Source organism: Myotis myotis, unplaced genomic scaffold (genome assembly GCF_014108235.1).
Source record: "Myotis myotis isolate mMyoMyo1 unplaced genomic scaffold, mMyoMyo1.p scaffold_m19_p_20, whole genome shotgun sequence".
NCBI lineage: Eukaryota > Metazoa > Chordata > Mammalia > Chiroptera > Vespertilionidae > Myotis > Myotis myotis.
In genome coordinates this window covers 14,711,304-14,723,826 of record NW_023416325.1, presented here as the reverse complement: position 1 = coordinate 14,723,826, position 12,523 = coordinate 14,711,304, and the positions used below count along the sequence as shown (strand labels likewise).

General features: G+C 52.2%; 1 protein-coding gene across 7 annotated transcripts in view; it reads left to right on the top strand.

Annotated features, from left to right (window-relative positions):
• TMEM120B (transmembrane protein 120B) overlaps positions 1 to 12,523 on the top strand; it is a 40,467-nt gene that overhangs the window by 20,175 nt on the left and 7,769 nt on the right. For 5 of the 7 annotated variants that reach the window (XM_036354064.1, XM_036354065.1, XM_036354067.1 and 2 more), the window contains exons 5-8: positions 387 to 482; positions 3,730 to 3,819; positions 10,379 to 10,444; positions 11,495 to 11,556. In XM_036354064.1, the coding sequence (XP_036209957.1) occupies positions 387 to 482; positions 3,730 to 3,819; positions 10,379 to 10,444; positions 11,495 to 11,556 (314 nt within the window). The remainder of the gene's footprint in view (positions 1 to 386; positions 483 to 3,729; positions 3,820 to 10,378; positions 10,445 to 11,494; positions 11,557 to 12,523) is intronic. The other 2 variants (XM_036354062.1, XM_036354066.1) reach the window with 1 other exon arrangement.

The following is a 12,523-nucleotide window of genomic DNA, read 5'->3' as shown; positions in this document are numbered from 1 at the left end:
TCATGGGTTCCATATGTTGGGTGGATAGGACTGCGTTTCCCGTGAGAAATGGCTCTGCTCCATTCCTCGTCTCGTCTCGTCTCGTCTCATACACTTTTCTCCTGAGAAGCAGACAGTTGTGTCCAGCCACAATCTGTCAAGTTACTAGGGAGGTGGAGCCGTGGCGTTTTGGGGGAGGCGACCCCGTCTTGCTCCCTAATTGACGTCACCATTCATTTAAGGTCCAGTCTCTCCTTTAGTGGGATCACAAGGTCCTAATGGGGTGTGGTTGGCAGTATGTCAAGGATCCAATGGGGCCAGGGTCCTGCCCCCAGTGGGATGTAGTTATACTACCATAAATGTAGTAACAGTCACGTGACCTTTCCCGGGCATGTCTGTTGCCATAGATTTGCCTACAAGGACGAGTATGAGAAGTTCAAGCTCTACCTGACCATCATCCTGCTCCTGGGGGCTGTGGCCTGTCAGTTTGTCCTTCACTACAGGTAAGGCAGCGTGGCAGTGGGGGACACGCTGGGGTGAGAGGGGACCGTGAGAGAGGGATCCAGGGTCCCTCCTGCATCCACCGTGTTTGTGTGATGAGGTGTCGATAGAGAAGGGCCATTTATCATGAGAAATAGCAGTCCTGTTCGCCGTAATCCCTCCAATAATATCTACTAAACGGCTGCTGCAGAGGCCTCGAGTGCAGTCAGGAAAAAGCCCAGTTTGGCCATATTCGCACAATGGAATAGTATTTGCCTGTAAAAGGAGATGACATTCTGACACAGGCTACAGCACAGATGAATCTGGGAAACATTACAGGGTGAGGCAAAAGTGGGTTTACAGTTGTGAGTATGTGAAACACAGAGTTTATTCTTGTATTGTTGTTTATTAATGATGGTGTTATTTTCCATAAGAAAACTGTAAACCTCCACTTGTATGTTAAGTGAAAGAAGCTGGTCACAAAAGGTCACAGCGTATGATTCCATTTATGCGAAATGCTGAGAACAGGTAAATCCATAGAGACTGACAGTAGATTAGTGGATGCCAGGAGTTGGCGGGGGCAGCGAATGGGAAGGGACTGCAGATGGGTATGGGTTTCTTTGGGAGTGATGAGAATGTTCTGGAATTAGGTAGTAGTGACGGATGCACAACATTGTGAATACACACACACACAAAAACACACCAAATGTATACTTTAAAAGGGTGAATTTTATGGTATGTGAGTTACATATCTCAATTACAAAAAGAAAGAGGGAGGAAGGGAACAGAAAGCAAGGAAAGAAAGAGAGAGGGAATAGGTCACAGAGAACCTTGGTTTGCTCGTGGCTTTGAGACTAATTGGCTGTTACCATAGGCAGGTTCCCTCCCGTCTGTAAAATGAGGGTGACACCAGTGCCCACCTCACAGGGTACTCGCGTGTTAACACTGTACGTGGAGGGCTCTGTCCAGCATGTGCCACCCAGCAGTGCATTGAGGACAAGGCCAGGGGCTGAAGCCACACTGCCCCAGGGGATTTCATGTCTCCATGTGGTTTTCTGCCCCAGGGGAGGCGGCCAAGCACAGCTTGGGCATTTGGCCCAGGTGTTAAGGGTTTATTTCCTAGCAGACGCTTGGCTGGGAGTCCACTTGCTGGTCTGGCCACTTGAATGTCCAAAACAAAGGCTCATTTAGGCCCTGGACCCATGCCTGCCTGCTGCCTTGGGCCTGGCCCGTTTCCCTGGAGGGCAAAGGCTGCACCCATCAGTAATGCCAGCTCACATGCCCCTCTGGAAGGGGGTGAAAGTTCTCAATGAGCAACCAGATTCCTGTGCTGGGCCCTCTGGGCCCTCAGAGGGCAGACCCGTGGCGTGTTGTGCACTTAGTTCCAGGGCTCACTGAGGGCCTGGATGTTCCCACTGCTCCCCACCCCGTTCTGTCTTCCTTTCCAAGGGGTGTCGTAACAAGCACCACAAGCTGGTGCCTCGAAACAACAGAAACAGATCCTCTCCCGTCTGGAGGCCACAAGTGTGAAATGAGGTGTGGCGGGACCGTAATCCCTCTGCAGGCTGAGCGCTTCCTTGCTTTTCTAGCTCCTGGTGGTCGCTGGCCACCTTTCGTGTTCCGTGGCTTAAAGCTGTTTCACTCCGGTCTCTGCCTCACGGGCCTCAGTCTTGCCAGGTGGCCTCCTTCCCTGTGTTTTTATGAGTCTCTCTCATGACCTTCTTAGGAGGATACCAGTCCTTGGATTTAGGGCCCACCCTAATCCAGTGTGACCTCCTCTTTTTTTAAAAAAAAATATATTTTCTTGATTTTTTACAGAGAGGAAGGGAGCGGGATAGAGAGTTAGAACCATCGATGAGAGAGAAACACCGACCAGCTGCCTCCTGCACACCCCCCACTGGGGATGTGCCCGCAACCAAGGTACATGCCCTTGACTGGAATCGAACCCAGGACTCCCCAGTCCGCAGGCCGACGCTCTATCCACTGAGCCAAATCGGTCAGGGCTGACCTCCTCTTAACTAATGACATTTACAAGGACCCAATTTCCAAATAAGGTCATATTCTGAGGTCCTGATGCTTAACCTTTGACAGATAACTTAACCTTGCCCTGCTTTGGTTTCTTCATAGAGAGTGAGGATAACAGGCCTGGCTGGTGTGGCTCAGTGGTTGAGCATTGACCTATGAACCGGGAGGTCACGGTTTGAGTCACGGTCAGGACCTATGCCCTGGTTGCAGGCTTGATCCCCAGTGTGGGGCGTACAGGAGGCAGCCAATCAATGATTCTCTCTCATCACTGATGTTTCTCTTTCTCTCTCCCTCTCCCCTGCTCTCTGAAATCAATAAAAATATATTTCTTAAAAAAGAAAAAAGTCCCATCAGCAGATGAGTGGATTAAAAAACTGTGGAATGAAATACTACGCCGCTATAAAAAAGAAGGAACTTTTACCATTTGCAACAGCATGGATGGAACTGGAGAGCATTATGCTAAGCGAAATAAGCCAGTCGGAGAAAGATAAATATCACATGATCTCACTCATATGGGGGATATAATGATCAACATAATTTGATGAACAAGAATAGATCCAGAGACAAATGGTAGGGAAGGCGGGGGGGAGGTTAGAGAGCAACCTAAGGACTTGTATGCATGCATATGACTGGGGGAGGGGTGTCAATTGGGGAAAAAGGAGACATATATAAAACTGTAGACAATAAAAAAATTTTTTTTTTTAAAAGTGAGGAAAAGGGGAGCTACCCAGCAGCACGGTGGTGAGGATGAGATAAGGTACACCTATGGCATTCAGCTGTGACCTGGCACACAAGCAGTTGTTATTGCCACCGTTATTTCCCGCTACGCTGGGCAGGCAGGGAAAAGATCACAGCCTAATGTCCTGAGCCTCCTGGGAGCAGGAGTTTCTTTCCTTACTCTGCCCCCTTCGGATCATTTCCTTGCTGGGTACCCCACCCACAGGCCCTTCGGTGGGAGGGAGACAGGTTGTTGTGGGCTGGATGGTCAGGAAAGGAGGGAAACCTCAGCTAGAGCCTTAAGGACAGGTAGGATTCAGGTAGAAAGGTGAGGAGGGGGCATGCGCATTCTAGGGGGAGAGACATCTAAGGGGCAGACCCCCTCTGCCTTCCCGGACATCAGGGGGTTCCAGAGGCCCCCTGTGTGAGCGGCCCTTGGCCTGGTTCTCTGTTCCGTTGCAGTGGGGCTGGGACAGCCGTCTCTGGTTCTCATGCCTGCTCCCCTCCGGGGGCTGTTTCTCCCCACAGGGTAACGGACGAAATCTTTAACTTCCTACTGGTGTGGTATTACTGCACCCTGACGATTCGGGAGAGTATTCTTATCAGCAACGGCTCAAGGTAATTGGGGGCCCGGCTTTATGGGGGGCGTAGCGGCAGCCAAAGGGAACTCTGTCATGAAAGAGGCAGGTGAGGGTTGCTACCCTCAGCGGCATTCCCTTCCTCCTCGGGGATCCGTGACATTTCAGACCCAGGGAGGAGGAAAACCGTGCCTGCTACTACAGCAGCCTCGCTTGCCATGGTCAGTCTCGTGTTTACAAGAAACCTTAACTCAATATAACAGGACATTATTTTCTCATATTAAGAAACAGGTCCTTTGGGGCTGACTCAGGTAAGGCTTAATCCAGGTGCTCAGTGTCATCAGGACCCGCTTGCTCTCTGTCTCTCACCTCTGCCTTCTTGTGTTGTCTATTCTCAGGTTCTAGGTAGAGTTGTCAGTTCCCAGCTCACGTCTTTATTTTTAGCATTCCCAGCAAAATAGGGCACATTCCTCTCTTGCAAGGTGTCTTACTGGGTCCTCTTGGTGTTCATTAGATCATGTGCCAATCACTGTAGCCAGAGAATGCACTTCTCTGATTGGCTGGGCGTGAGCCTCCTGCCCACCCCTCTAGCTGTCATTGGAAATCTAGAAGCTGAGTGTCAGGAGGGCCTGGTTCCCCGCAGGAAAATTGGGATGAGGTCACTAGATGAGTGGATGAGTGGATTCTGGTGACAGAGTGATGGTCCCCCACAGGGAGAGGAGCCTCAGGACTCTGTTGAGATCCATGACTTGCCTTCCCCCTTCAGGACCTACTTTCCACAGTTCTGATTCCTCTTTGGGGTGGCCATTTGAACCTCTGCACACCATTCTTGTCCCTAGCGTTTCCCAAAACACGAAGGAACAGCTTTCCAAACCCTTCCTCCTCCCTCCCTCCCAGGGGCTATAAAGAACAACCAGGAGCATGTATTTAATCCAAACCCTCAAATAATTTGCCACTTTCTCACTTTTCTGCCCAGTGGTCTCTAAGCAGGGCCTTACTCTGAACATAGAGCCATGAGGTAAGGACAGAGGAACGGCAGTTCCTAAGTACACAGCCCTGTAGCATGTAGCCTGTTAGAAAAGGTCAGTGTTTCTCAAACTGCACTCATTCCTGTCCCATCCACGCTATTTTTGCCATGTCCTTGTGTCACCTAGATGGTCATTTTCCCACATTTTATTTTTTATTGCATTTTTAAATTTAAAAAAATTGCTTTTTAGAGAGAGAGGAAGGGAGAGGGAGAAGCAACAATTTGAGAGTGAAACATCGATCAGCTGCCTCCTGCACACCCCCCACCAGGGATTGAGCACAGAACCCAGGCATGTGCCCTGACCAGGAATCGAACCTGCAACCTTTCGTGCGCTAGACGACACCCAACCAACTGAACCACACCGGTCAGGGCATCATTTTTCCCACATTCTAAATCAGCCGTCTCCTTTTTTTTTTTTTTTTTTTACTTAAATAAATATTTGTTTTAAAAGGAAGCTTTATTTCACTACTTTACATGGAAAACCAGCATCAATTACAGGAAAGAGGAAGTAGTATAAAAATACCTTTTTGTTTTCATTGTCTAATTTATTGAAGGCTCTGGGCTTGTGCTTTTCCTTATGTGTGTTTGTTCATGTGTAGAAAGGGAGACGAACGGATGTAGAGACGCATTAAAGATATACTAGCATCTAACCAAGACCATCACCTCGACTTAATCAGGAGAACGGGAAGAGATATAATTCAGTATCATCTGGTGCAAGCATGAGTTTGACATGCTTCATCTAGTGTTACACTCAGATGTCATCTAAAACTCAGCGATACACACCCCATGCTTTGGGAAACACCGAAGTAGAAAATCTTACCCAGTAAATAACATTCATAGTTTGCCTGAACTTTAGTGAATAGTGGCTTTCTGCTTTTAGGTCTGGTTGGAGGGGAGCCAGGGTAGCATTTAGTGGGGAAACGGACCAGGGCGTTTGGCAGGGCTTCCTGGTTACTAATGATCTTCCTGTGCCGTCAGCCTTGGAGTCTCACCCTCCTGATGGTCTCATAGTAAGGGTGTTCGGGGCATGCTGTGTCTCTGATGGTCACTAACACTTTAGTAAGTTACTCTGGTCAGCTCTTTTTCTAGTGTGATAAGCCATGGGTGGGAGCAGGACTGAGGGGAGGTCTCTGCTAATGTGGGGCACACCAGGAAAATCGGAGGGGACAAAAGGAGGAAGTGGGGTTCCAAAGCCAAGCCTAAATATTTGCCTAACGCTTTTAGCTGGGGCTTTTCCAGGGCTTCTCTGGAATGCGTGCTCTGATGGGACAGCAGGAAGTGTTGTCTCTGAGCTTGTAATGCAAAGCTTTGCATGTGGGGCCGCTCTGCCCCCTCACACTTGGCCCTTACGAGGGAATAGCTAAGAAACCAGTAGCTAAGAGAGCACAGTGAGGAGAAGGGAGGGGTGAGCTCTACCTTTCTCACCTCTGAAGCATCCCAGGGTCAGCTCAGGCGCTCAGCGTTGCTGCCCCATGAACGCCCCATGGTCTTTGTGGAAATGAATTCAACCCCAGCTCTGTGATGAGGCAGGGCCCATGGGGCCTTACCATGTTCTGAGGACAGGTGGAGCTGAGCCATATGGCTTCCTGGACACTTGGTGCCCAGTTTTGGTGTGACTGAGCCTCTGTCATCCTGTTCCCTGTTGCACTTGGGACCTGAATTAGAGCTACGGTCAGGGAAGCGGGCCTAGAGAGGTGGGGGACTCCCCCCTTGTGGGACAGAGCCACCCTTGCTTTGTGTCTGATGCCTCCCAGGTGAGAAGTAACTCATTAGCTTAGTTAGTGCGATAAGCAAGTCAGCTTCCCTTGCAGCTTTGCAAATGATTGAAAACCACCTGATAGGAGTAACATGAAGGGGATTTATGGGAGCATATAAATAGCTCAAGGAGGTAAAAGGGTTCAATGTTAACAGTCCCTCCTCCTTCTCCTTATTCTGTTGTCCCCTGCTCTGGTTCCCAGCAGCCGGGGTCAGCAAGCATCCTACTGGATCAGCAACCCCAGAGTCCCTTTCCTTCGAAGATCCAGCTGTAATCTTGAGACAGACTCCTGATTGGCTAGGCACAGGTCACATGCTCATCCCTGAGCCAATCACTGTGGCTGGCTCTGGGTCATGGGCCCAGTTATATTATTCAGCTGCACCCAAGCATCCTGACTGGGAGTGGCCGTAAATAGGTTCCCTGAAAGAAAGCTGAAGCCTGGACCGGAATGGGGGTGATTGACAGACAGGCAAAACAGCAGATGTCTCCTGCAGTTAGTTCTGGGCCAGAACAAATAATGAATCGGGGATCATATTCATTTTTCTGGCTAGCCAGCCTTGGGCACCTGGCTCTAACAAGCTTTTAAGGCATAGTGGTAGCTGGCAACGGAGGGAGCCTCAGTGTAGAAGCCATTCCACCAACTGCCCAGATTACAGGAACAGCCTTCAGATGAATAGTGGCTGGTACGGTATCCTCCACACACATCCAGATGTCGCAAGGTGTCCTGTAGGAGGGCTGTGGTCATCCTGGGCACAGTCCGCAGACACCAGGACTTGATGTCCCTACGTTCTGGCAGGAGAGCTCCATGCTTCCTGGGGCATCTACTGTCTGCTCATGAAAAAGCCCGCCCGCCCTGCAAGCATCCTTTCTGTCCAAATCAGGCTCGGAGAGTGACTGCTACTGGGTGCAGGTTTCTTTCTGGGGTGACAAGCATGTCCTAAAACTGATTGTGGTGACGTAGCACAACTCTGAATCTATATTTTAAATGGGTGAATTGTATGGGTCTGAACTGTATCACAATAAAAATGTTATATAAACACACACACACGTGCACAAAACCTGCCCAGAGGCCTGGGATGTGCAGATGGACGATGGGGCCGGGGAAGAAGCGACGTCTAACCTCTCCCAGTGCCACTGAGTGGCAGCTGTCATCGCTGGGCTATGGGCACAGCAAGCTGTGAAATGAAAAGCTGCTGCTCAACCAAGCTTGTTGCCCAGAGCCTGTGTCTGGCTCAGGCCACTCCCAGGTGGAGAGAGGGTGTTTGTCCAGAGAGTTTGGAGACTAGGACAAAGGAGCACCGGACTTGCCAGGACCCTAGGACTTGTGTGTGGCTTCGCAGAGAGCTGGGGAGGTTCCAGAATGGTTTCCTGGGTGCTCTTCAAGCTAAAAGTCTGAGGTGGCCAACTGCTTTTTCTATCAGAAAACCAGTGCCAGGGGCCTCCTAGACTCTGACAGGCAAGACAGGGACACGAAGAGGGAGAGGCGGAACTGGGAAGTGATTGCACGTCTTATCTTGTCCCATGAACTTCCGTGGCACCTGCAGCCATCTCCTGTCTCCTCTGTGCTGGTGGCATCCAGACCAGCTGTGGCTTTCCCCAGCTGCACCTCCTGGGCATTTCAACATTAATTTACTTCCTACTGTTTACCTAGTGCTGGTCATGCTAGGAATAAAGAAAAAAGCTTTGTCCTTCACCATAACCTTTGAGGGACCCACAGGCCATTGTCTGAACCTGATTTGCACCCAGAACTGTAATGGGGCTGCAAAGAGAAGAAGGGATGAGGACGAGCCAGTCCCTGCTCTTATGATGTCTATATTCTGGTCGGGAGGTTTTAAGGCCACTTAAACCCCCGTTAGGACAATGCAAATGGAAATCTCAATGACACACCAATTTTTACCTAATAAGTTGGGCAGAAATTTTAAAATTTGGTTTCAGTCGTTGGTGAGAGTTTGGGGAACCAAATTGTCTCCCCTACTGCTGATGGGAGTATAAATTGGGGTTGAGATTTTGGGGGGCAACTTCTGAGCCAGTCATCCCGTTTCTTGGAGAAACAATGTCATCACACCAGGGACTTCCATGGGGGTGTCTTGACAGCACAGAGAATGGTAGTGACCGTTGAGGAGCAACCACGTGGACTATGGCAGAGCCACATCCTGAAATGCCATGTGACAGATCAATAGGTACCAGCCTGGGAATCCAGATGAGAAAGCCAGTTGCAGGATGATTTAGTTAAAAAGGAAGTCTAATCCAGCAGCTCACCCCCCAAGCTAGCAGGTCCTCGGGCTCCTCCTCCTTGTGAGCAGTGCTGCCCTGGACCCCATCTCCTCGCTTGGCCCCCACCCCAGTGTGAGAGAGAGAGAGAGAGAGAGAGAGAGCGAGAGAGAGAAATAGAGAAAGAGTGAGAGAGAGAGAAAGATATGGCTTGATACCTCCTATAGATGCCTCTGGTGTCCCAATCACTACAGCCCCATCCTTGGGACGAGGGAGCCCTCCTGCTCCCAGGCTGTGTTTGGCAAAGCACATCCCTGCCGCCCTGTGTTCCGTTATCTGAGCTCCCAGAGCCGGACCAGGAAGGGCCAGCAAAGATCTGAGACAATCTCAGGGACTTTGAAGGGCAAAGGTGTTGGGTCCAGCATCCCTCCTGGCTGTGGAGTGAGAACCCTGAGCTGGGGGGACACTGAGCTCTGACAACAGGGTCCCCACAGCTTCTGGACTGGGTGGGGTGAAGTCCAGGGCTGGATGCGGGCTTGCAGTAGACGGAGGAGCAGACTCGCCCAGGGTGTGGGCTCCCGGGAGCAGCTGCGGCTGGGGTGGTGTGAGGTGCTGCAGCTCTGTGTCAAAGTGTGTGTGTTCTGTGTTTGTTCAGCAAATTTACTCAGCACCTGCTCTGAGCAGGTGCATCAACGAACCAGACAGACAGGAATCTTGCGCTTCTGGAGTTGACATCTGAGTGGGGAAGGGGGTTCAGGAAACAGGAGAAAACAGTAAGAATTTCAGACAGCGGTGAGCACCTCGAGGAAGAGGCAGCAGGACCGTGTGATCCAGGGTGGGGCTGTCTGGCTGACTTGGATAAGCAGGTCAGGGAAGGTCTTGGAGGAGGTGACAGACAGAACTTGAACTTGGACCAGGAGGCCTGTAGGCCAAGGCCCGGGAGCAGAGAGAAGGTACAAAAGGCCCTCCCCGTTGGTCAGCGCGGCTTCCATGACAAAATACACAGACCGGCAGCTCCAACAGCAGAAATCCATTTTCTCTCAATCCTGGAAGCTCCGCATCCGAGACCAGGGGGCCAGCCGGGCTGGTTTCTCCTGAGGCCTGTCCTTGGCTGACGGACGGTCCCTGTGACCTCCCGTGGCCTTTGCTCTGTGAGCACGCACACTCCTCGTGCGTCTCCTCTTCTCCTAAGGACACCAGTGCTATTGGATGGGGGCCCATCCTTATGACCTCATTCAGCCTCAGTGACCTCTTAAAAGACTCCCTCTGCTAATGTGGTCACTGGGGGCTAGCTAGGGCTTCAATCTGTGAGTTCTGGGGACACACAATTGAGTCCGTAACAGGTCCTGAGGTATCGGCGGTGTGAGGAGGAGGGGGCAGGGAGGTGGTTACAGCCGCGCTGAGGTTGGGGCTGCGTTCTCAGGGTCCCCGGAAGCCTCTGTGGGCCTCCTGGCTCATCGATGGGTGGCTCAGTGTGGTTGTGCGTCTTCGTAGGACAGGGAGGAGGACAAAGCCCCCCGCCCACCACACACACAGAGGCTGGGAAGCTGGGAGGCGCCTGCCTTTCTCTCCCCACCTGAGCTTTCCCTTCTCTTGTTCTCCGAGAATTAAAGGCTGGTGGGTGTCGCACCACTACGTGTCCACCTTCCTGTCTGGAGTGATGCTGACCTGGTGAGTGTCTCCTGCCCCGCCCCCCACGCCTCCCCTTGCCCTCCCCAGGGGGCCGTGAATGGGGACTAGTCGTGGGTGAGGGGCCCAGATGGCTTTCCAAGGCCCTGGCTCCAACTGGGCTGACTTCGGGGCCAAGGAGAGTGTGAGCTTACAGCAGAGCCCCAGGGAGTTTTCCTGGAAATGTACCCTCCTCCTGCTGGCTGGGGCAGAGGGGACAGGGAGCAAGGCTGGGGCACAGGGGACAGGGAGCAAGGCTGGGGCAGAGGGGACAGGGAGCAAGGCTGGGGCAGAGGGGACAGGGAGCAAGGCTGGGGCACGGGATAGGGAGCAAGGCTGGGGCACAGGGGACAGGGAGCAAGGCTGGGGCAGTGGGGACAGGGAGCAAGGCTGGGGCAGTGGGGACAGGGAGCAAGGCTGGGGCACAGGGGACAGGGAGCAAGGCTGGGGCACGGGACAGGGAGCAAGGCTGGGGCAGCGGGGACAGGGAGCAAGGCTGGGGCACGGGACAGGGAGCAAGGCTGGGGCAGAGGGGACAGGGAGCAAGGCTGAGGCAGAGGGGACAGGGAGCAAGGCTGGGGCAGAGGGGACAGGGAGCAAGGTTGGGGCACGGGACAGGGAGCAAGGCTGGGGCACGGGACAGGGAGCAAGGCTGGGGCAGTGGGGACAGGGAGCAAGGCTGGGGCAGTGGGGACAGGGAGCAAGGCTGGGGCACAGGGGACAGGGAGCAAGGCTGGGGCACGGGACAGGGAGCAAGGCTGGGGCAGCGGGGACAGGGAGCAAGGCTGGGGCACGGGACAGGGAGCAAGGCTGGACAGCAGCGCAAGGACAAGGCTGTGGCACCAAGGCGTCAGGCCCAGAGGGAGGGGGAACCTGTGGGACCTTAGGCTTCAAAACTACACACGCTCCCAGGGACACGGGTGGTAAAGAAGGTAGACACTGGGATTTGGGTTTAAATGTAAAACCCTTTCCTCTCTCCCAGCGGGAACAGGATGGGCGGGATGGATGTCTGATTCCCCAGGACCCCTCACCTTCTCCCCCACCTCTCTGCAGGCCCAACGGACTAATCTATCAGAAGTTTCGCAGTCAGTTTTTAGCGTTTTCCATATTTCAGAGTGAGTGTCTCTTGCCTACATTCAGGGGAGGGGGCACGGTTCCCTGTGGGTTCCCTGTGGAGGCCCTGTCCCTGGGAGGGGTGTGTCTTTCCTGGAGGGGAGAGGGCACTGGGGGAGGTCCCTGGAAATCCAAAGAGCTACCTGCCCCCCAGGTCAACTCCATCCTACCCCTCCACCCCCAGCTCTAGCGATGGCCTGCCCCATTGCCTCCCCTGGAGCCCCAGTCACTGCCTCTTTCTTCTCCCAACGAATCGCCACCTCTGTGAACCCACTGGTGTTGGGGCACTAACTTTGTTTTCCTTAAAATGGAAATATATGTTCTTTTTTCTCATTTAGGAACAGCCCTGGATTTATATACAATGCACTGCCCCAGGGGGGTCGGGGAGCTTGAATGGTTGGCGACAGGGAGAGCGAGTTTTACTTTTCACCATAGACCTGTTTGTTCCCTTTGAATTTTATACCGTGTGCATATTGCCAACTCAAAAAAATACAACTTAATTTTTAAAGAAAACCCTGCTTACGAACAAGTCCAAATATATAAAGCTGAGAATGAAAATTAGGTACAGTCTCGCCCTTGGGGTGACCACTGGTAATACGTCTATGTCCTTTCTAACATTTTACTCACAAATACGTATATGCATATATACTGCATTATGTATAGTCCACAAACACGGGATCCCTCTGTACATACAGCTTTGCATGTAACCCGGGAAACAATTACCATGGGCTTTTTTCACCCTCAGTACAAGTATCCCATTGTATGGAACTGTCTTGCTGACCTGGCATTGCACACAGCTCCTAGCCCGGTGCAAGCCTCTTTTGAGTGCCTACTGCATGCCTAGGGAAGCTCTAGAAGTTTCTATTTGAGAGAGAGGGAGGGGTGTGGGTGGGAGAGGGCTGTACCCTCTGGGCTGTGAAGACCCACCTCTTTGCGGTAGAAGTGTCACTCAATCCTCCGCGTGCTGTG